The following is a 24,031-nucleotide window of genomic DNA, read 5'->3' on the forward strand; positions in this document are numbered from 1 at the left end:
TGGGAAAATAACTATACGATGTCACTGTTTTAGTTATGGTACAAAGTTCTTACTGTGGTAATGTCAGTGATCTAAGATTTTAGAAGACAAAAAACATGAAAAAATAAATAAAGTAGAACAAAATAATTAGTACTTTTTTGTTTCTTAATCTTCCTATGACATGACACGAATTGATTTTTTTTTGAGATTTGAACCCTATATTCTACTTCCGGAATTAGAAAGAGCAGTCCAAGTCAGATACTGACATCATTACTACATTTACTTCACCTACATACCTTAGTCAATTTTTTTTGTCCGTAATCGTCTTTATCATCAGGGACTACTTGGATGGCAAACCACCCGCTTTCCAACTCAGTTTTCATGAAGTTGAAGTTTGAATATACAGCAAAAGGAACATCTTGTTTGTGAGCCCCGGTAGCTGAGAACTTTTCGGCTGCTTCACATTCTATAGCAATCCAGGATGCTGGGTCTGTTGGCGTTTTGTCTGGCTTGTTGGGTTGATACGCTTTTAAAACAAAACAAGGACAAAGAACTGTCAGTTTCCCCACCACTAACCAAAAGGTAAAATTTGACATATTTTGGGATGTCAGTATCTAAAAGATCGCCAGTAAATTTATGGCGACGCGACTAGTTCCAAAAGACTGGGATTTACACAATATGATGTTCTTCAGATAAAGACTCCAAAGTAAAGTCAAGTCCGGTCTGCTCCTTCCTTCTCGTCCTTCTTGAACACGAATCCCTCTCGCAAAAGTAGTTACGATTTTGCGCATATCCATATTTTGGCTCGAGGTTTCTGCGGAAAAGTTGTCAACAGTCCAACAAATACTTGTTTTGAAAATCCTAATTCAACGAATTTAGAATTCTTACTTGTACATCCATCCTCTTGTGTGGGACAAACCTTTTCCTCTTCCACCAGACCAGCACACTCATCACCGCCATTTGCTGGAGGAGGATTTGTACAGCTTCTTGTCCTTTTCTTGATTCCCTGCAGACAATATTTAGCCTCTGTGCATGCTGACCAAGGCGAATACGCTGACCACCCTCCATTTACCGCCCCTAACATTTTGGTCGATGAATGTAAGTATTTGCAAAGGATATAATTGTAATATTAATTTTGATTAAAAGTACTCGGCTCTTTGTTTCGTCATTTACCAACACAGTATACTTTGTCTGACTGTTCATAAAAACACATGAGAATTACAAACCTGGACAGGACTTGATTTTGCAACTCTTTGCCTGAGTAGGGTCCCCAGTGCAGTTTTGTCCCCCACCGGTAGGGGTTGGGTTATTACAGAGTCTACTTCTTGACTGAGTGCCAGTCCCACACGTCTTACTACACGTTGTCCAAGGTGACCAAAGACCAAAGGCGCCATTGACTGTGAATAAAATAAAGGTAAAAATTAATAGAACGCCTCCGTGTTTGACTCTTTAACTGCGTTACACTGGAAGCATGGAATCAATCAAGAAATAAACGAACAAATGGACAAAAAAATAATCAAAAAAGAAACAAAAACAAAAATTTATTAATGACAAAATAAATCAAACAAACTTCAATCACATCAAAATAATTTTATATATATATATATATATCTAATCATCATGAGTTCCGAATTCTTGATTGCTCGTACGTGAAATAATGTATCAGACAAAGATGTTTCAATAGAAGTATTCTTTTAACCTGGACACTCTGCGAAACAAGCTCTCGCCGTTTCGGTGCCGTTTCCAACACACTGTTTACCACCATTCATTGGGGGTGGTCGATTGCATAACCTCGTTCTTCTCAGAACGTTTCCTCCAGGTATTCCACATGTTTTAGGACACTGTGTCCAAGGACTCCAGGCACCCCACCCGCCGTCAAGAGGACCAGCTAAGAGAAAATATGGGCACAATGTAAATTTAAGTCTCAGAGATCGCCTTGCCAGTTTACGATCATACATTTCATAAACTCACAAATGTCAAAAGGCAAACTGAACGAACGACTTTCATCTTCTTATTGGTATATATATAAACTCTTTAAGTATTCTCTCCCTAAAATTCTGTCGTATTCTTTTTTTCAAAGTGTGAAAGCTCAATTTTAAACCGCGTAGAATTTACAATTTTACGGAGACGAGGGCTCAAAAAGTTTTCATTTATTTCGCACGACAGGTGGCTAAAATTCAATCTGCATTTCCCTACATAGTAACCGTTTCCATGACAAGATTTACTTACTTGGACACGGCCAGATACATTCAAGTTTCGTTTGGAATGCATCACCAGAACACGGCTTCCCATCGGGAGTGGGGGTGGGGTTGGTACAGGCTCTACTTCTGTTTACCACAGATCCCCCGCACGGATTGTCGCATAAAGACCATTGGCTCCACTCTGTAAATCCTCCGTTAACTGCAATGGTTACAACATTAGTAGTTAACCGGAGACGTTAAACAGAGGAAAAATCATGATGTATGAAAAGTATTTTATATTTATGAATAAGAGGAATTACTAATTTTTTTACCAGTTCCATGTGTCCCTTGTTTTATTTTGCCAAACAATAAAGAAAAAAAGATGCTTATTAGCGACGAATTTTAATGAGGATATCCCTGTTTACATGTAATATTTAACAGAAAAATATTCACGCTCACTTATTGGGTTAACTCTATAGATCGCTGATCTTCTACAGCCACTGAAAAGTATGTTGGTACTTACTCATGCAATCTTTTTGCTCCGAACTTTCTCCTTCATCGCAATATTTTCCATCGTCACTTGGTACGGGATTGGTGCAAGTTCTCGTTCGAATGCGCTGATTTCCCGCGCAAATACCTGCTGCACAACCGCTCCATGCAGACCAACCGGACCAGCCTCCATTCACTTTCAAGAAGAATAACGCAAAAAAAAAAATGATAATGATAAATAAATAAAATAAACAAAGGAAAAAGGCTGAGGTTAGACATTGATTCTCAGAGAATATGATTTAGGCTTTAGAGCTGAAAAAGTTTTCCAACAGCTTAAATTATCTTTGGATCTGTTCTTATTCAAAACGACAAAAAAGAAAAGCGCTTTAATATCACAGTGAAATAAAATTAATAAAAGTACCATGTTTAAGAAGGACCTCGTCAAAATTTGTTGAATCTCAGTTGATATAAAGAATTCTACGGGACTTAATACGCACTTTTGAGCTTTTCTTGGGTAAAATGCTCTCAAGAAATTATGAAAGCGAAAACTCAAAAAGGATAGGTAGTTTTTAAATAGAATCTCTAATCCATAAAACGAAACTACTCAAATATCGTCAGAACGCAAGTGTAACAAAAAGTCCTCGGCCTAATTCCCCACAGTATCTTTAGTTTACTTTTATCATCGTGAGAAATCAGCGAAACCTCTCTATTCTTACCGAACAAAAAAAGAAAGACTAAAATATTTTGACTGATTTAGAAACAAAGATACGATGACAAATTTATAACAACAAAGAAATACTAACCTGCTGCCCCAACGTAATTCCAAATTATCACTATTAACAAGAACAAAAATACTAATACGACAAATTTGTGCATATTCCTGAACTTTTTCTTTGAATCTCTCTAATAAGCCAAGAGAGACCAAAGCATAGCCCTTGCAATCCCCCTATCCTATGACTTTCTTGTCCTTCTGTCTGAACCGTGAGACAAATTAAGGTTCCAAAGTATTAAAACGCTTCATGTGTCTAAAAAATTAAATAAAAGTTATATTCATAGACACCTGAGTCGATTAATATAATTTGTTGACGAAGCTGTATCAATTTTGGTGTGCAACGGACTGTTTGATCTATGTAATTACTGTTATTCCAGCGAGGCCAAACCGACGGTTATTTTACTGTACGTAATACATCAGAGATGTGAACTTCTTAATTACTAGAAAGCCTTTTGAAAATTTGATACTACACATTGGATAAATCCAAATGTTGCATAGAAAACAGTGATTAAGACTTATAAGCATTTCTAATTCAACAAGGTCTTTTCCTTTGTTGTAACCAAACTGCACTGAGTTGGAAATAGAAATAAATTGGACTCGACTAAATCGTCTTGGGAAATAATTATAATTTGTTTCCCTCACACATTCTTTCTACCTACCAAGAAGTATATTGATTTCATTCAAACGTATCAAACTTGCTCAAATCTTAAATCTCCCCTATGACTAAAGCAATCATGCTTAATCGGATTGCTCTAACCTCCGTTTTTTTTCCTATCTATTTTAGCAGCATAACTGATTTGTGAACTTTGAAGGACAATATTCTGTTTTCCCCAGAAAATCACAGGTGTACATTGGGTACACAATCAAATTTTACTTGATTCCTGTAAGTACATTTGCTAAGTAACTATGACGTCCGGCTCCAAGAAGTTGAGCTAGCATATTTACATCACCAAAACACATTCTAAAGGTAAAGCGAGAATTCTATCGAGCAGCACTCTCCACAAATATGCCGTAACTAATAAAAAGGTGTTCAGTGGTAGTAGAAGGTGAACGCACAACAATTTGGAGGATGTGTGTTTGGTAGTCAAGCGGACAACTAAAACGGAGAAAATGACCCAATGTGTGTAAAGCTGGGGAAACTGTTTGAGTTCCAAAGTCAGATGGCCAAATAAAGTTCAGTTCGTTAATTACTGCACAGCTCTATTATTGATATTGGTGCTTTAAAGTTTTCTTTTCTCCTTTTACCCAAAATAACGCTTTAAATACAACTATTGGGAATTCAAAGTTTTGAATCAGTTTCCCAACGAAACACGAACTTACTGTCTTTAGATTGTTTTTAAGGAGGTAAGTAAAAAATTAACTGTAAAGCATTAATTTGAATATCGAAAATGCTGTCCTTGTCTTTCTTTTGCTCCATTTATTAGCCTCGATTGATTTTTTTCATTTCTCCAAGGTAATATCTTTGATATGCCATACACTCTTACTCTTACCCCAGTGACTTAGTTGTCATAGGAATCTATCGAACTGATGAATGTGGAAAATCGTTTAACTTTTTTTATCATTATTTATCGTATTGAACCGTGTCCATATTCATAAGAAAGAAGGAGCACGTGGGCCATTGTTCTCTGCGGATTGTTTTCTCTTAATCACCATCTCTAATTTGCCCCCAGAGAAGGAAAAAAATTTTGCTAATGTACGCGCAAGAGTTATTGCTCCCATACTTAGTTGGAGGCGCTTTCAATCGTTTGCAAATTCGCCTTATAGGGTTTGATTCCTGCCTTTATCTACCCATAGGAATATTTAGGACTTTTTTTTTGTAAGACAAAGATGACGGCGCCAGGAACCAAATTCTCATAAACCGATGAGCTTTTGTCTGGAGAAAAACGCCTCCATATGGAATTACTTTTATCTATCTTTGAGGAAACGTTGAGAAAATTGTCATTAAGATCATGTTCTGTATCATTTCTTATCAAGCCAAGATCAAGAAAAAAACTGCAAAAAAAAAAGCTTAAAACTTTAATGCATGTCTTTGCATGCAGATATATTTCCAAAACTTGCGTTTTTTCTTGTGAAATTTCATTTCACGAAAGGAATTATAAAAAAACCTTTCCAAGGAAAAGAAGCACATTTCCGATGCGATGCTATTGTAAAACCCGCACAAGATCACAAATTTAAGAGTTCATGTAGACAGTTCTACACCCAAGCTGAGCTACTTTTTTCCATATACTTTCGGCTAAATTAAGTTTCCAAGTAAAAAGTAACATCACGAATAGATATAATTGTAGAAAATAAAGATGGCCAAAGTTTTTAAGCCGCATGTGGCCTAAAAACGGCGCTTTTTCAAAGAATCTTGAACACTACTTTGATTTATAATGAAAATCTACAAGGCTTGATAATTTTCAAATAAACTTTATTGAATTTTGTCACCCTCTGTCAGCCCATTACAATACTACATATTTTATTCCAACTACTCCCGCTTTTACCACCGATTTAAGCGTCTTACAATTTTACCACTGTTTAATTTTTCCATTTTATTATCGGGATTAGCACTAAAATGTATTCCTTGTCAATACATGATCCACTGTTTCAATTTTCGGCTTTAAGACGTCTGTAAAAAGAAGTCGAAGAGGAGTTATACGTCTAATATGACAGTAATATGTAATATACAGTCACACCTGCACTTAGCACTCATCCACAGGGAATAGTGTGGGTGACCGCTTAATACAGGTTGTCTGCTTTAATAACGGTTCCACAGAATAGGGGTAATATAACAACGACAAAAAAAAAATGCCATTTTATGCCATAATTGACCACTTACTGTACAATACTCGCTCAAAATACTGCTAACATTGATTTTGGGAGAGAAACATGGTTTAAATTTTCCACTATTCTTAGTTATATTTTATTGGTTCTGCTTTAACAGGGACGCGCTCAAAGGTGAACAGGTCATGTCCGCTAAACTGAGGTGACACCTTAATAAGAAGTAAAAATCACTGTAACTACGCAAGTTCGGGACTCTGACAACCGACTGCTTGATACATAGTGACCGCTTAATACGATGCCGCATAATACAGGGTTTGACTGTATTTCACAAGTAATTTTGATCTAACAGCATGGCCCAGGAATCGATTCAGGAAAATATCATCGAGATCATTAAAAGTTCATTTTTGGGTTAAAAGGACTCTGACCACTACTTTATCATAATCAGAGAAAAGGAAAGTTTCAAGCCACTACGTAAACAATTTAATCTTACCTTTAGCTATTCAGCTACCTGAAGTACGTCAATCCTGACACGCTTAGCAATTCCCATAAATTTATTTTCAACACTGCACTCGTAAGTTCCAGAATCAGAAACCTCGGCGTTATCAATGTTGTACACAACACCATTCAACTTTGCGTCCGAATCATACACATTTTCGATGGTGACTCGCCCAGAAGGCATAGAACCTGCAGACAATGAAAGCAAATCATTAGATTGTATAGCACGGGTTTGTAACGCAGTGGTATATTCTTCTGTTTTTGTTAATGCACAGCTTATCTATCAAACCAATACTGGCTTTGTTTAAAGAGTCACCACTTCTTTGTTTGAACAGAAACTCCAAAGGTTTCACAAAGAATAGTGTATATGGAGATGCGTATGGTGGCATCCTCGTATTGCGTCGTTTGCAGCATAATGCATAATTTATGTCTTGGTGACAGGCAAAGCTGTAATAAAACTATTAATGTCGGTTTCATGTTTGCCGTAATTGCATTACATAGGTCCCCACTCAACGGTGATGTTATTGACGGACGCAAAGAACCATTACCTCCAACTTTAGTCCACTTAATCTTTGGTATCGGGTGTCCCTCAATGAAACAAGCAAGTCTTACAGTTTGCTGCACACGTAGGACTTGACTCTCTGTTGGCATGGTCATAGTGATGCTAAGGGCACCTAAAAGATAAGAGGGGAAAGTCCTCAATTCCAAGAAAACTATACAGCAACCGATGATCTGAAATTTTTCACTCTCGGTTTATAATCAGTCAAGTAAGTTCGCTCTTAGAACTAAAAAAGGCTCCTTTATCCGGGTTTGGGTATTCTTTAAACTCAACCTCCTTGCGTTGAGTGAGTTAGCTGTAAGTTGCACAAAAAAGTCTTATTATTATGAGATAAGTGTTCTGATTGGTTCACTCGACTCCAGTTATCAGCTCATATTCTGAGTCAACTCATTTGGAAACGTATTGCACTAATTTGCCGAGCTGAGAAAAAAAAGCCTCCAAATATCCAAATGTTCTGGATTTAATAAAATTTGACAATTAATTAATTCGCATTTGTTGGATACGAGATAAGTTGTAACCAACGAGGTGCGTTCACCATCTCATATTCCTCGCCGTGCAGACATGAAATAATTGTTAATTATTCGATGTTACAGTTTCTCGGTCGAGTCAACCCCTGTCGAATGAGACACTGAAATTATACAACAAAAGGTGATTTTTATGATGCTGTCCTAAAGGTCCTGTGCAATTTAAAATTTAGTAGTTCTTATTTTGAAGCGACATTTTTGATAAGGGTGCATTATTCTAGGTAACAATAACACATAGCGAGGAATCACTTACAGTAGCAATCATCTGCCGAAGAACTTTTTTTGTTCAATGTAGTCGAACCTGCTGGGCATGCGTGACACTTAGTTCGTTGGTAGTTGTCTTGGTATGTACCCACCGGACAGTCCAGACAAGGATCGACGCCACCATTTATGGAGTATTCACCAGGCCTACAGATTGCTAAAACGAGGAGCCACACATAATTAACGAGTACAAAAGATTGATTGCGTGTTTAACTGGGAGAATTCTGACGGACATACTATTTTAAATAAGACTTGTGCCGGTTTGTTTTTTTCAAGTTTCGGTCTCATATAAGTTGCGTATGAACTGCGTCCAACTGAACACCTGTAAAGTATGGCGCCAACATCAACATCTTGTAGTCAAAGGGCCGGTCATTTACTCGATTTATAATCCAAACTACGGTTTTACGCAAGCAGTTGGCCTTACGTATTCTTTATAAGAAGGTTGTGACATCGTTCACAAAAGTAAATATTCGGTTCTGTTAAACAACGGCTAAACTTTGTTTAAATAACCGGCCCAAAATATCTCCTTACGTTTGCAGTCTGCTCCCGATGTAGATCTGATCACGGTACTTGAAAAGTTCTTTGGACATGGCATGCATTCCGTCATTCCGGGTGTGTCCTGGAAAAAGCCGGCTGTGCACTCTTTACATTTTCCAGAATCTCCATATGTTCCCGGAGGACAGTCCACTGAAGAAATGAAGATAAGAAACACGTCACAAAATACCCATGCAAATTGCAAGCTCACACGAGAAAGGATAATCCATTTTTCACAAAATGTGGTACTACCACGTTCGACTTGTCTCATGATTAGTCAGTTGTCGAAATAACGAAGTGAAAGACGCGCATAATGGAGGTGAAGTTCCTTGAAAAAAACCATGCGATCGTCTCAGCGTATACACTAGTTAGCTAAATTATAATCGACTACAGTAATTAAGTGGTACGAAAAATTATGTCCGCACAAACAAAATACACACCTCTGTGTTCGATTCAGGTCTCTGAAAAACACGTGAACGCCCAATTAGACAAAATAAAAAGTGAATTTCGCGAATTGCAACATACCACACATGTCTCCCATCAAAGTTGAACCTTCTTTGCAAGCTTGCCCGTCAGGTTCAGTGTAAGCTGAAATGAAATTTGGAAAAATTATTTTTGTATAGGTAGTTACATACTAATTGATATTCTTCCAAGCAGAAAAATTTAAGCATTTGTTTGACTTATAATTTTCTTTCGGCTCCTTCATCGGTCTATATTGTTAACGTCAGTTGTTTAGTCTTTTCTCTCTATATAAGTTTCCTATCGTTATGCACTTTTTTTCTTAGAAGTAACGATTTGCTTTTTTTTTTGTAAATAGAAAGAACATCCAAAAATTATCCTTACCCGCGCAATCTACATGCTTGGTCAGCTCGGATTCTCCATCATGCTGTGAAATCCATCTGTTTCCCCGACAATCGTAAGAAGGATGTTCGAGTAGTCCAGGCGATCCGGGGGGAGTTGGGTTGAGAAGGAAGCCAGGGTCACATCGCAATTTTATAAAGGCGCCAGGAATCTCTTCCAGCACGCCATTCCTGGGCGGATCAATTGTTCTGCACTTTGTGCCTGTCAGACAGAAGAAAGCAAACACTACCATGAGGAATTAAATCACGTGGTATTGAAGGGTTGTGTTCGTAAAAAGCTAAGCCTCGGCATTACCTTGATTATTTGGTTTTCTGGGGCACACCTGTTTTAGTTCATCGTGAGTGGTGCCCCACCAGATTTGACAAAGAGGTCATTCATTTATACATTTTATTGAACACATCCCCTTCTGGGGCTTTTCAGTGAACAATTACATAATTTACATACTTGATACTATACATACAAAACTAACTAATAACACGTTAAATACAATATAAGTTACTTATAACTTTAAGAATAGAATGGTTATTTAAATAAGAAATCATTCAGGAGATGCCTTTTCAAAGCTCTCTTAAAAGAAGCTGGTTTTTCACATAGTTTCAATCTTTAGTCAAGTTTATTCCAGATGGCTACACTTCTAGAATAAAAGGTCCTCGGACCTATTGTAGTTTTAAAAAGGGGATTGTTGAGTTGTTGAAAGTTACTCGTTATATGCAAATGTAAAGATAGATGAGAAAACTTGTGGGTGGTTGCATCGAGGAAGAACAACACGCGCACAAAAAAGTGTAAATGGATGAGATAATGTATTGTGGGAAAACAGTTTATCGATTTACATTTTTTTACCTTCGACAGTGACGTTAAACGTACAGTTGGCTTCATTTCCCGCAGCATCAGTTGCAACGTATAGTATCGAAATTGTTGAAAAAGGTCGCATGTCGAAATTTGGCTCACGATTGGATAGCACAACGACAACGCCTACATTATCGGTAAAAGTAGGCTCCTTCCATGTAACTTCCTTGTAAAGTGTGTCGGTTTGTTCCGTAAATGACGCCGGGCAGTCTTTAACTGAGGGAGGGGTCACATCTACATAAAAACAGAGCAATTCAGTTTTATGTGCCGGAAGTAATCCTTGATTGCATTGGTGTTTCTACGCTACACTTGTAAAAACACTCTCGACATCGTGTCAACCAATCAGATTAAAAATCTAAACATTGTACCTTAGACCTTGTCAATACCATCATTTTGTGTCTCTGGCAGTTAAGATGTTTCCCTTGAGTTTTCACAGCTTATTGCAATATTTACCTTTGCTCTAATTATTTAGCAGTAATGTGAATACTTTTGGGTTTCCGTCAATTAGTGAACCAAAAGGCTCTCTAACACTAGCATGGAATTAGTTCATTGAATGAACTAGCATGTTCATAGATTCTTCAGATGGATTTAGGTGCCTTTTTTAACCGGGGAAAAAAGTTTCGCTGTAGTTGCTTTTCAGTTACGAACAACATTAAAGAATTTTTCGACAAACATCTAGTGAAAGCGATGAGTTCATATATAGAGTAAGATATACGTTACTTTTCCAAGAATCAATTGTAAAATAAAGTAATCTCACCGACGACGGTTATGAAAAAGGTACAGCTTATCTCTCTCCCAGATGCTGTTACTGTCCACATGACCCTGTGTTTACCGACAGGGAATAGATAATTCTCATCATAGTTGCTGGGCGATACTGTAGGGGAATCCATGTTTGTTTGCGGTTTCTGCCACTTATATCCGAGTGCTACTGCAGACTGGTCTGGTTGAAGTTCTTCTACTCTGTCCATTGGACACTTGATCCACGGACCAGTTAACACTTATAAAGTATAAAAGTAAAATGTTTCTATGTACAAGCATGTGAATCTAAGTCCTGAAGTGCGTATACTTTAACATTGCAGCATTTAGTTGAGGTGTGCATTAATAATGACTCTCTCATAATTTTGAATGCTATACATGTATGTAATAACTAAATGGACATTATCATCGTGAAGGACTGATCAACCAGGTAACTAAAGGGGGATGGAAAAACAACCGAATTTCGTCATTGAAAACTATTACAAGCACTCGACATTTTTCAGAATGTTTTGTATGTTACAAGTTTCTTTCCTTACCTTTTTCGCAAGCAATTGACGCCATATCAGACCATGAATTATCCGTTTGACAAGTCATAAATCTGGGACCTTTTAAGACATAGCCCGCATCGCAGTTGAAGAAACACTCCACACCGTACTGTGAATCCCTTTCGCTACATGAAGATGGAACCACAGCACCATTGGCCGGTACAGTCAGCTTCGGACACATAACCGCTGTGAATACATGTGAATTCATGGTTGTAATTATTAGCAAGCAGCCAGAATAAAGCTTCCGATACTGATTAACTGTCGTTGGAGTAGTTTTGCCCAATTATACTGAGGTGTAAGGTCGATTTTAAAGTCATGTTGTGATAGCTTTTGTGATTATTTTAAAAAAATGGCGGATGGTACCGATTGATCGGTACCATCTTTTAACTTCTAGAGATGCGAAATAAGTATATCGTGTAACAACCAGCTTCCTCACCAGTCATTGCTTTTCAAGCACATACAAAGCTTGATTTATCTGAAAAAACAGTGCTACTTACGTTCACAACGTGGGACTGTCCCTTGCCATAATCCGTCAATCTGGCAGACTAGTGAACTATCACCTACAAGGTGGTATCCAGTTACGCACGAATACCCACACGCAGTGTTAGGCGCAATATTTGCACGACCATCAGTGCAGATTGCCGGCGTTATTTCTCCTTTTAATGGAACTTCCAATGCTGGGCAATAAATCTCTGCAATAAACATATTGGTGCTAAATGATGCGTAAATTAAGTAAAGGTAGCTAATTTTTGATAGCTTTCACTAAATTCGATTTACGCAGGAAGACTGTTTTCAGCAAAGATTGTTGAAAATCCACGCGTTTATGGGTCATGAGTGGGGGCTTGACTTAGGCCAAAGAAGACGAAGACACACCTTACCACACCATTCCTCCTTCTGCTTTCTTTAGTCGCTCGTCGACAAACTGACTATGGATTCAGTTTTTAATTTAGTATTCGAGCTCTTGCTTTGGCGAAAGTTAGAAATAAAGAATAATGCTATTAATTGAAGGTTACCTTCACATGTTTTGTCGTCATCCTTTAGGTGATAGCCAGCCTGGCAAGTACAGTAGTATCCGCCTTCATAGTTATGGCAGTTATGGTTGCAACCTCCCTTGTCTGTATTACATTCATTAATATCTACAATGACAAAATTATGCTTATTGTTAAGTTCTTACATGTTGGTTATCTTCCAACCATCCGTTTGCTAACTTAGCTTGTGAATAAAAACGTACTGGCATTTTATTACAATTGTTAGAATCTGATTGGCTGCGCTACTCGCTACCTATTATGTGATAGATAAATTAATTTTTCCTGCACGTACAAGACCCAAATCTACCTTTTCAAATACGTTTTTGTTGTGGGATAAAACTCACCTTCGCAACCCATTTGATCCGATTTAAGTCTGAATCCTGCCCTACAATCACAGTTAAAGCTACCATCGCTGTTGCTACAGATCTGCTCACATCCAGCATTGTTCATGCCACATTCATTACGATCTAGGAGATTTTAAAATAAATCTGTTAGAAAATAAAACGTAAAGAAAAATCATTTTATGTATGATTTCCGAATGAGACCTAAACAATGAAACCCACTGCCTTCGGTTGGATTACGGATTGGCAGTGCCAAAACTGAGCACAGGGGTACATAAGAACCATATCTGATAACAAGTCACGTATTGATAATTAATAATGATTGGCAGTGCCAAAACTGAGCACAGGGGTACATAAGAACCATATCTGATAACAAGTCACGTATTGATAATTAATAATGATGTAAGAATTAGTGATTAGTTAATTGTTATTAATAATATACTAGTATTAGAAATGAGGATCGTACTACACCAATGACTACAAATCAAGATTGCTATACATGTCAGACGAAAACTTTCGACTTCTTCGCCTAAAGAGGGCTAGTATTATGTGGCAGTCGAAAGGTCGCCATCGATACAATTAATTAGCTTGAATCTTACATTGTGCGACAAACAATTAAGGGTTCATTCATTTATAGAACCACGATGAACAACAACATTTTCTATAACAATTCATGTATCATTATTTGTGATGTTTTCATTCTATTGTGGCCAGAGCGAGATACAACACTTGTAAAGTTTCGTTTGTTGACATTAGTGGAGATTGTATTCAGCCGGTATTAATACGGAATCTCTTTGACAGAAAAACTAAAAAGAATTAACAGAAAATGCCATGGCATAGTCCTTTAACTCGTAATGCGTGGCTTGTATCTGCTTCTATCATCTCTAAGTCACTCACCTTCGCAAACGAATTGACTATTCTCTTGCAGATTGTATCCAGCATTGCACTCACAGTGGAAGCTACCAGGGCTATTTACACAGCGACCATTTGCTTTGTCACAGCCTCCATTATTGAGATTGCATTCATTACGATCTGTGTTGGTAAAAAAGGATTGTGCAAGAGGGTATCATGAGGACTTAACATACCAAACACAAGATTTTTGTCCACTTGATTTGTTCAGATAAGAGATTACAAACTATTTTTAATCTCTTTGTTCAGATTGTTCCGTATCATGTCGATCGTGGGAAAAAAAGTGGACAATTGCTTGTCGCGGAAATTGGATGAAGAAACGTGACACACGCCCACAAAATGAAATTGTTGACTTATAGAGTATTTCAAAAACACAACGACAGAAATAATATGAAATTTGTGATAAAAAGCCATGATAATTCAAATCCAACTTGAGGAATCTTGAGCAAATATTGAAAAATGAAAAAAAGACGCAAGTAAACAAAAAACGAAACAAAACACCGAAAAACAACGGCAAGACCATCAGCAAAGAAAGTGATAACGGTTTAAAATCTCATTTTGGTAGACAATTAATTTGACAACACAATTTCGTGAGCTTTTCCAATCGCCTCCACTTCGCTATTACTGTACTTTATGAGGAGGCACACCGCATGCTTACTCACCCATGCAGGTGGTTCCATCATAAGCGAGAGTGTAACCAGGTAGACAGCCACACTTGACTTTCAAGTTACACAGGTTATAACAAACCTGGTCACAACCGCCATTATTCAGTTGACAAAGATCTGCGAGAGAGCCTGGGAAAAAGTAAAAAGAAAAAGGGAACCTTTACTTTGTCTTTTCAAATAGCACTGTAATTGCTATAAAACCATTGACTGGCAGTTCAGTTTTCGCTGATCAGGGAGGAAAGAATTCAATGATTTTTTCATGATAAAAAGAAAATATTTTCCTTCTCGAGAGGAGGCTCCTGAGAATTATTCAGATAGTAAGAGTCACAAATATTCCTTAAGAGGGTAAAAAAATAAAAATAAAAACGTTAACGAAAATTTAGGGCAAGAAGAAGAACATGATATGCTAACCACACAATGACGTCAACAAAGATAAAAAGTAGCCTTACATGTATTTACATGACTACAAGTCCTTACAGTTTGGCAAAAGCGTTTTGCATTTGCATGAAAAAGTTATACTACCAGTAATGAAAAGAGACCAAACAGCCTGAGCTTGATAAAATAAGATTCCAACGTAATGTTGAGCCAAGAAGATTCAAAGATAGAGTCAGAGGCGCATTTGAAAATATATTAGGCTTAGCTTAGCTTGCGAATAATCATGTTTTCCTCTCTTAATCTAGTGATCACATTGCTTACGTCATTGATACCATTACTTACCTACTCTTGAATAAACTGCCACCTCGCACAAGGTTAGATACTCGAATTGATACATCTGTACCGACACATATCGGCCTGGGATTGGTGGATCGCACTGCACCCTGAGTGCTTGCGCCTGGTCCACATACCTCACGCGGTCGTGACATGTCGGATTCTCCTTGTTGTTTTTGCTGATCCCGACTTTCACATCAAAGTTCTTAAGCCTTTGATACGATCCATGCCGATTTACGATCAACACATCTGCACAAAGAGAGAATGCGTGATGAATGTTTTCTAAATATTTTTTTACTTGTGAGGAGTCTTTTTTTGTCTAATAACGGTGCGTGAAAGTAATGAATACAATGCAAATCAGAGTAACTACATTGTAATGTCATTTTACCTTAAATATGATTGTATCTATTTCATGCAGTTGAATTACTTCTAATGTAGCCGGAAGTTGGAAAACAGGTATGTTTTGGAAGAATAGACAACATCGTTGTTAAATCAAATTGTGTTACGTTTAAGATGACTGAATGCAGTTTACAGTCAGTGTCGGTTTCTCTCCAGCATTAATTAGCTGAATTTCTGAGAAAAAGTAAAGTTAAATTTTATGATTAGAAGTTGGTGTTACGTCTAAATAAACCAATAATCACATTTAATTTTCCAATATTTAGGCAAGGACTAAGAATCAGTGAAAAAATCAGATAGTACTCCACAGAAACATCTTGAACACAGTCTCGCTTCAGTATTACGTACCTGTCACAATGTATTCCCTTCCAAGATCGACCCTCCACCAAGGGTCTTGCTCTTTTCTGGTATGAGTGCACGATTTATCGTTGTAAAAAGCGGAATAATTTTCATCAACAGCTCTGCTGCTGAATCCACCATGTGCTGTACTTGATTGTTCAGTAGTCTTATGGTAAGCAAGATCTGAATAATGGAATAATCACAGGCTCCTGTGAGTTATGTAAATCCGCCTAGCTCCCGCTTACGACTATGATTTACAAAAGAAAAAGACAGGGCCGGGCTTGTATAAAGCTGTGTTAAGATAACCAAAGGTTAAAGTGAAATCTGATTTTAGATCTGAAAGCTTTAATAGAAAATTTAAAAGAATTCTTTTCGTGTAGAAATTGATTTTTGGATGTTCTATAAAGAAAGGAGAAAATTATCTTGAAAAGGGTCTTGAACAAAGGAAAAAAGAAACCTTGAGTTAGCAATAATTTGCCTTTGAACAACTGGGCCCAGAGTAATAAAAGCCAATTTCCAAGTTTCTATATCTTACTTAAAATCAATGCTAGGAGTAGTGCTCAACCTTCTTAAGGTATACGTTATCGTGTAATCAAGTGGTGAGAACATCTAACTGACCACGAAAGAAATCGTTCTTCTACTGGTCTTAGCAGCCGCACAGCACTTCCTCAAAAGGAGCATTTTAGAGTGTTGCGTCACATCCGAGATATTAGGGACTTTAAGAAACCACAACGGCGACGCCAAGGAAGACTTCGATTAAAAAATGAATTTCTACTCTTAGTTAGAATTTCAGAAATGGCTGCAGGAGCTTACTGTCTCATACAGCGCCGCAGCTCAACTTCAGCATGACGTATAAAGTAGCCGTTGAGTTCCAAATGGAAATTAAAATAATTTGCCGTCGCGGTTGCGGTTCGCACACGACGCAAATTTTGGCGATTTCACGTTGTTGTTTTGCATAGGACGGTTAAGAAATGTACAAAGTTTCAAAACGCACGTGCTGAGCTATTGTTCTGCCAATCAGATCTGTTGTTTTTCTACGTCCTCGTTGCCGTCGTCGTCGTGGTCTCTTAAGGTCCCTAACAACTGCAAAGGGTCTACAACACCGTAAACTTACTTCTTGCAAACTTGCTGCAAATGCTCGCAACTGATTCATCCATGATTTCAAAGCGTTGATCCAGTCTCGCTTCCTCAATGCTTGTGCACGTTTGAAGAGTAACGTATGGGGTACCTGTGGAAAAAGAAATAAGTCAAATATTAGCTTTTTATAAAAGCGACCTGGAAAACACCATCCATTTTTAAACTCAGCATAGTAATTTTGCGACTCGATCAATAAATGAATAGATTATGCATATGAGTAAGTCATTGGCGCCATGGATTTATAATATATAAGAGCTTCAGCGCTGAAGGCAAAGTAACTTCTACCTGTCGTTAACACAATGTAACCGATCATCGTGATAAAAATTCACGCCTACAGATAAAGTAGCGTTGACTTTTGGTTAACGATTGCTATACCATGGAGTCCGATTGAAAAAGCAATAACAGCCCCTCTACCTAACATCAAAGGGGATGAACTAAGTTTCGTTTTTCGTCAAGGGAAAATAGGAAATTTCAAGCAAACCCATGTGTCAATTAGAGATGTCAAACAAACTTACGTCAATGGAAAGTATTTAGGTGTTCCTTGTACTAACACTAAACATCGATGGGTAATGAGCAAAGTTTTGTTTTTCGTCATGGGAAAATGGGAAATGAGAAACAAACCCATGTGTCCAGCAAAGATGTCAAACAAACTTACGTGGAAGGAAAGTATAAAGAAGGTGCTCCTTGTTTTGTGAAAAGTCATTATTTTCGCAGTTCGAATTCAACACCAGTTCGTCACCATTGCCCGGGATCGTTTTCTGGAAAAAAAGGTTATGATTACCAATCGTACTTTCACTTTTGTGTAGAATTTATGCAATCGCACCTCTCATTGTTCTAGCCTTTTAAATATAAAAAGGAATTTTGCTCATCACCTGCGAAAAGTAGGCTCCTTTGTAAACTGTTATACTATAGCCATAACCAGAGTCACACGGGGAGTTTAAAACAAACTCCCAAAATATCCTTAACAACATCATCTCATCGTGGGGGGCGGGGGAAGGGGGGCAACACAGTGATTCTTATGCCCTCAATACTAGACGGATTCGGCCAGCATGTTTACTTACTCTTACATATACCCATGCCGTCAGGTGTAAGAAACAAATTGTGCAGTTTTAGATTTTCATTAGCAGCACCACATGGTCTGAATTGGGAAATGTCAACAGGGAATTCGACACGTTAGTGAAAGTCTTCCCTCGTCGCTTCGTGTATTAAGGGCGGTATTTTCAACAAAATGTACCTATGTGCAAATAATGATCTAAATTTTTGTTGCATTTTCCATACTCAGTCATGTTCTAGGGTTGACACATTTTCTGCTTACAATATGTATAAGGCTTACTATATATATAAGGGCGGGTATTTTCAGCAGAGTGTACCTACGCGCAAATAACGATCTAAATTTTTCTTGCATTTTCCGTACTCACCCCTGATCTGGGGTTGACACATTTTCTGCTTGCAATGTGCTGTAATGAGCCTCCAGCAGTGAAACTAAACTTGTGTCCATCGCAAGACGAGTACATTCCAAGAGTAACTCCCTCAGTGACTGCTCCAATTGGCTTTGCACACTTACCACTCCTGATGTGCTTAAAATAGCCATCTTCCAGGGCGAATTCCAATCTATTTGCAGAACTTCCGCTGTTCAACAGAAAAGACAGCTTTTAAAATCGTTTGAACATATTCAGCAGACGTCTCAGTCTTCACTTTAACGTCTTGTACACTTTCTAACTCTACCTGAGTCAGATTCAAACCCAAAACTGGCAGCGAGGTCGAGTAAAATATGTAAATTTAGTGTAAAGGTATAGAGACTTAAGGAAAGAGAAAAAGGGTCACAGTCATTTTTAAAATTTTGCTTTCAATCTCTCTTTTATTCTTTTATTCCATTCTAGGCGTGTTATCGCAAGAACCGAATTAAAAAACCAGGGTTTCCTTTGTATTCGAGGTCATTTCAATGAAAACGATAATTAGTTACGTTTATCAAAAGGTTTAAGATATTGGTCTTTGTGAATACACTCGACATAAAGTAGAATTGTTCATTCTACGATGCAGTTACTTCCGATGTGGATCGCAACGTTTCAATTGCATACAGCGACTCCTCTTCAGGCTTAATGCGCATGCGCGCTCCTCTGGCAATCGATGAAGTTTGCAGGACTCGATCCGGCCCTTTCAATGCGGTTCGACTGCGTTTACCTCCAGAACACTCCACCGTGTCTCTCCATGTTTCTGGTTTAATGTATTTATGAAACTAGTAAATCCGTTTATCTTACCTTGAAATGTAACATCCCGCGTAAATAACTAATCGAGTGCCATCCGGTACTGCATTAAAACCTCCATTCTGCACATGAATGCATTTTAAGGAACCGCGGTGAACCAGAGGGCCTGGGCCATTGATTGTTGATGTACCTAGGTGGGAAACACATCACTGCTTAAAATCAAAGTTTTTGTGGCTGTGTGCTAATTGATAAAGGCTGAAAGTTTCTAAAGAAACTGTAGTGCTGAGTCGGTGGGGGTAACAAGCTAATTGGTTATATCAACTAAGTTGAAATGGTAAATTGGCCACCGCAACGAATAAAAAAGCTGACGTTTCGAGCGTTAGCCCTTCGTCAGAGTGAATGGAGGAATTGTGGGTTGTATGTGATTTTATATGCAGAAAGCGGAGCTACGCCATTGGTGGGAACGTGGCAACGAGAAAAACACGAATAAATTAGTGGAATGAAAAGCGTATCAACGAACGTTTTTCTCGTTGCCACGTTCCCACCAATGGCGTAGCCCCGCTTTCTGCATATAAAACCACATACAACCCACAATTCTTCCATTCGCTCTGACCAAGGGCTAACGCTCGAAACGTCAGCTTTTTTATTCGTTACGGTGGCCAATTTACTATTTCAACTTAGTTGATATAACCAATTGTTTGCTAATTGTCACATTTTTTCGCCAACTTGACATAGGTCTGACCAGCTTTCTCCTTCGTTGATATTGTGGTTCAAACTCAGAAATGTCAAATTTAATTACAATAGATTATAATTACAATATTTAATATGAACTGCAATATATGACTTCTTAAAGGTTTTTTTTTTTTTCAACCTTTTGATCACGTGCTCCGTGTGAAATTTATGTGTAAAATGGGCTTTGTTCATATTTGGTCAAAAGTTGCTGTTGAGATTTTGAAGCACTTCCTTGAATGCAAGATTTTTGGATGTATGTTTTTTTTTTTTGGAGCGGAGCTTAAACGTTTTTCTTAACTCACCTAGCGTCCAACATTTATCGCTTCGTCTTCTCATTAGAGTTCTCACAGTCAAGTCACACTGGAAGTTTTGATTGTCGTGCACAGGATTACATGTGGTTTGTCTCAGTTTGGTACCAGCGGTAGCGCCATTTGAGTCAATGCACAACTTAGACCAGTAGTTCTACAAATTTGATGAAATAGAACTTAACAAACGATCTTGTTCAGTAATTTTCCTAATTTTCACGTTTGAGTTTCTCCTGTGTCTTGAAATAGACTTGTAGCTTAGTTGTAAATAGCGACTGAGGGGTGATCTTTTTCTCAGGTAAATTAAAGGTATTTTGGGTGCATATTACATGGGCAGTCACCATAAGTCTGGAAATAATGGTAGCTGCTTAGATCGGATCAGTTAACAAAGTTCGAGAGGAAGATTCCGATAAAATCAAACCTGCCCGGACAGAGTGGATAGCTATCAAACTGCATCCATTTTTCTGATGTGTCCCTATATAGATTTTGAAGTCTGAACACATGGCACGTGTTCAGACTATGCAGTTACTAGGTGAAGCCCAAAGATTTTACATGTACGTATTAAAACTTCACTCCGATGCGATCCGATCCCTTCTTTTAAATCAGGGGCCAAAAACTTCGCCAATGCGAGTTTTAAAATCACACTGAAAGCGACTTAATCATTAAATCAAATAAGCAAGGACAGCAAAGCAGAACTATAATTCTTTACAAGCAAAGGTTGGATTTAATTAATTTAGTATCTACCGATAAGGTATGCGGCGCCATATACCAACCTCAATTTGTCCTTTAAGAGTGTAAGCCCAATTCTGTCTGTCATCAGTTTCATTGCAGCCCGTAACTTTAATATCAGCTTCGGATTTAGAATCGACATACAAACAGGCACCAGTTCTGCTATCTGTTGCCGCTTGCTGATTCTCGATTAAGAATGTTTCTGAAAGCAGAAAACAAAAAATAACCGCTCCTTTTAAACGCCGTTTAACTTGAACCGATCGTTTGGAAAGCTCTTAGATTTTCTTCATGCCACAGACGTTTCTATAATTCAGAGAGTGGGAAAGAGGAAACTCAACTTCTGGCTGTAGTTCACATCTCTTCCTTTCTATTGTTTTTTTTTACCTGACATTTCGGAGTCGGTATACGAATTAGGGTGGTAGAAAAAGCTCTACTTCCCCGACTAAGAATGCTACTATTTCTTTTTAATTTGTGTTTTTTACCTGACATTTCAAAGTCAGCATATGGATTTGGACTGTCGTAAAAGTTCGACTTTGGTGCGGTTGCTTGTTCGTTATTCATATTGCTCTTGTACCATTCCGTTGCTTTGTCGGATCCACTTCTTAGGCTTCCGACTGGATCTCTCAAGTTGAAAGCGGTGGCAAGATAGTAGCGTTTTCCAAAGATCAGCAAGTCAATAGCTGCATTGAATATGACGTTGTTCCTGTCCCTGTCTCTTGCGTACGCTTCAAGGCTAAACTCAAATTTGATACTATACGGAGAAAACAATTGAATAAAAATCAGGACTCAGAAAAAGGGTAATTAATACATTGTCATTCGACTGACAACAAACTTTCACTTGACTCTAGCGATGACTTCCGCAAAGGAGGTCGAAATGTCAATCACCACCAACGACAACAGTCCCTCTCCGGACTACAATGACGCGGACGATCGCACTACACTTTCAAATCTAACTTTGCGGTAGCCAATATTCTTTATCAAAAAAAAAGATATCGTTTTACACTTTTACCTAGTCAGGTCACTCTTATTCAGTTATCAAGGAAGTCAATTTTACCAAATACTTATGTGACAATGGCCTCGACTTTTTTAGTAATGTTTTACGATTGTTATGAGGTTAAAAAGGTTTGTTATATACCTAGACTTTCACTCAACAAAACGAGCACTGTGATTGGTTGATTCTTGGTTACGTGTCCCTGATCAAATTGAGGTGTACCCCGACCCGGATACAATTGCGCAGTTGTTGCCCACGCACCGGGTAAAATAACATGTTTTTGCCATATTAGTGTTTAAGGTAAAATCTACCGTTCATAACAAGGCACTTAATGTATGGTCGCTCGGGAAACTAGTTAGCTTTGTTTTTCCCCGGGTCCTGATGTTTCCCGAGACGAGGAAAACAAAACTAACCGTTTCCCTCGGGACCCTAGATTAAGTGTATAATATCAAAGTTAAACAGATATTTTACCTGTATACTCTAAACAGCTGAGTCAAGACGAAGTCAACAGCTCTTCCAACCCAAGCTGTTGCCCGTTCAGTTATCGTCAAAGCTCCAATGGCTAAATCCAAAACGTTACACAGCCCTTGACCAATATGGTTAACAACTTTACACGATCCCTCGCAAAGGCTGGACACAGCTGAAAACCAAAGAATACATCGATTAATAACAACCTGTAAGCAAAGACATGATTTCCACGATTGCTTTGTGAATCATTAAAAAAGTATTTCACAATGAAAACAACAACAAAACTACGGGTGGTGTAGGTAGATAGCATCACTCCAATTGATCGATTGCCATTGGCTTGCAGAAATATTTTCGTTGCGAAGACCAAAATGCCATCGTTCAGTGAACCTTTCGTTATGAATCAATGAAAAAAAATGTTACTTATGTCATGTATAGTATTTCCATAGGGATGAGAATGGCTGCTTTAAGTTCTAAGAGTATGTAACGCAGAAGAGAAAGTCAAAGTGTTACCAATAATGTAATACGGGGTGCTCCATACACCCTGTACCTCTCTACGATCAATGATGTACATGTAAAAACAAAAATAAGCTTATTGCCTGAAGCTCACTGATGTGTTTGAGACGTGTTATCAACAGCAAATAATCAAATTATTTCTCGAGCGATTTGAAATAGGAAAAACACTCATGAATTTATTAAAGTCTACAAATTGGACTCGCCTTGTAATATGGGTATTTGCAATCGCCTGAGAGATCGTTTAACTACCCATATAAACAGAAACGCATCCTAACATAACCAGAGTAAAGCGCGCTTTGATTGGTCAATTCGGTGTCCACCATTTGCCCGTGGGTGTACACTTTCTCTGGTCACGTAAGATTTCAGTGTTAATTAAAAGGGAACTCTTTTGCAACAATGTAACAATGTTATGTTATAAAACAAATGGTTAACACCCCAGCGTACACTATTGAGTTATGGATGCGCTTTGGAGGTTTGCTAAGCACGAAAGAGGCGTGTGAATCGCGCGAGGCGATAGCCGAGAGCGACTCTAGTTTCTCGAGTTAATATCACAAAACGTTTTCAAACTTACCGTTACATCCCCCTCCTACAACGCCCTCGCAAATAATTTTGCTGATAAATCGACGTCGTCGAAGATGGAGTTCGAAATTCTCATTGCGTTTGTCCAGTATCTCCCTTCTTCTTTTCCAGCCTTTGAAAAATTTCTTAATGGCTTTGCCGACCTGATAGCGATAGAAAGTCATCGTTATAGGCCTTTTTACTTTGCAAAGCGTGCAATAAATTATCTTAGTCTAATTCTCATGTTCATCAACCATGTTTAAATCTGTTTTGATAGACTGAAGAAACGACGGGTATTGCTTTAAGTTGAATTGCTTGTTTTCAGAAACAGACTAATCAGACCCTCTGAGAAATTTCTTCAGACAGTTCACTTTTCATAAATGGGGATAAATATCTGACGAAGGTTAATTTAACCATCTGACAATGGACATTAAACAGGCATCA

The 24,031-nt window shown here is 38.0% G+C and overlaps 2 protein-coding genes, 1 long non-coding RNA gene and 1 pseudogene across 4 annotated transcripts in view; 2 read left to right on the plus strand and 2 right to left on the minus strand.

Annotated features, from left to right (window-relative positions):
- The window catches only part of LOC111331763 (uncharacterized), a 35,206-nt gene extending 31,575 nt beyond the window's left edge, over window positions 1–3,631 (minus strand). The window contains exons 1-7 of the mRNA XM_022936935.2: window positions 3,452–3,631; window positions 2,683–2,844; window positions 2,209–2,379; window positions 1,679–1,867; window positions 1,206–1,376; window positions 868–1,056; window positions 276–505 (exon numbers count right to left, since the gene is read on the minus strand). Of these exons, the coding sequence (XP_022792670.2) occupies window positions 276–505; window positions 868–1,056; window positions 1,206–1,376; window positions 1,679–1,867; window positions 2,209–2,379; window positions 2,683–2,844; window positions 3,452–3,524 (1,185 nt within the window). The 5' untranslated portion in view covers window positions 3,525–3,631. The remainder of the gene's footprint in view (window positions 1–275; window positions 506–867; window positions 1,057–1,205; window positions 1,377–1,678; window positions 1,868–2,208; window positions 2,380–2,682; window positions 2,845–3,451) is intronic.
- Window positions 1–24,031, plus strand: part of LOC148736186 (uncharacterized) — a 300,358-nt pseudogene that overhangs the window by 130,402 nt on the left and 145,925 nt on the right. The gene's annotated exons all lie outside the window — the stretch shown is intronic.
- On the plus strand, window positions 4,653–10,935 carry LOC148736187 (uncharacterized). The gene is made up of 2 exons (XR_015999204.1): window positions 4,653–4,764; window positions 9,374–10,935. It is a non-coding gene; the product is annotated as an uncharacterized LOC148736187 (long non-coding RNA).
- The window catches only part of LOC111331727 (uncharacterized), a 31,466-nt gene continuing 13,248 nt past the window's right edge, over window positions 5,814–24,031 (minus strand). The window contains exons 21-46 of the mRNA XM_022936896.2: window positions 23,601–23,751; window positions 22,520–22,688; window positions 21,540–21,808; window positions 21,102–21,259; window positions 20,326–20,485; window positions 19,346–19,481; window positions 18,506–18,716; window positions 17,743–17,845; window positions 17,065–17,178; window positions 15,960–16,133; window positions 15,225–15,464; window positions 14,505–14,636; window positions 13,831–13,965; window positions 12,937–13,059; window positions 12,578–12,700; window positions 12,062–12,256; window positions 11,556–11,750; window positions 11,021–11,260; window positions 10,258–10,497; window positions 9,400–9,618; window positions 9,082–9,144; window positions 8,554–8,709; window positions 8,015–8,179; window positions 7,227–7,352; window positions 6,674–6,867; window positions 5,814–6,028 (exon numbers count right to left, since the gene is read on the minus strand). Of these exons, the coding sequence (XP_022792631.2) occupies window positions 6,680–6,867; window positions 7,227–7,352; window positions 8,015–8,179; window positions 8,554–8,709; window positions 9,082–9,144; window positions 9,400–9,618; window positions 10,258–10,497; window positions 11,021–11,260; window positions 11,556–11,750; window positions 12,062–12,256; window positions 12,578–12,700; window positions 12,937–13,059; window positions 13,831–13,965; window positions 14,505–14,636; window positions 15,225–15,464; window positions 15,960–16,133; window positions 17,065–17,178; window positions 17,743–17,845; window positions 18,506–18,716; window positions 19,346–19,481; window positions 20,326–20,485; window positions 21,102–21,259; window positions 21,540–21,808; window positions 22,520–22,688; window positions 23,601–23,751 (4,185 nt within the window). The 3' untranslated portion in view covers window positions 5,814–6,028; window positions 6,674–6,679. The remainder of the gene's footprint in view (window positions 6,029–6,673; window positions 6,868–7,226; window positions 7,353–8,014; window positions 8,180–8,553; window positions 8,710–9,081; window positions 9,145–9,399; window positions 9,619–10,257; window positions 10,498–11,020; window positions 11,261–11,555; window positions 11,751–12,061; window positions 12,257–12,577; window positions 12,701–12,936; window positions 13,060–13,830; window positions 13,966–14,504; window positions 14,637–15,224; window positions 15,465–15,959; window positions 16,134–17,064; window positions 17,179–17,742; window positions 17,846–18,505; window positions 18,717–19,345; window positions 19,482–20,325; window positions 20,486–21,101; window positions 21,260–21,539; window positions 21,809–22,519; window positions 22,689–23,600; window positions 23,752–24,031) is intronic.

The sequence above is a fragment of the Stylophora pistillata genome, chromosome 3 (assembly GCF_964205215.1).
Source record: "Stylophora pistillata chromosome 3, jaStyPist1.2, whole genome shotgun sequence".
NCBI classification, from domain to species: Eukaryota; Metazoa; Cnidaria; class Anthozoa; order Scleractinia; family Pocilloporidae; genus Stylophora; species Stylophora pistillata.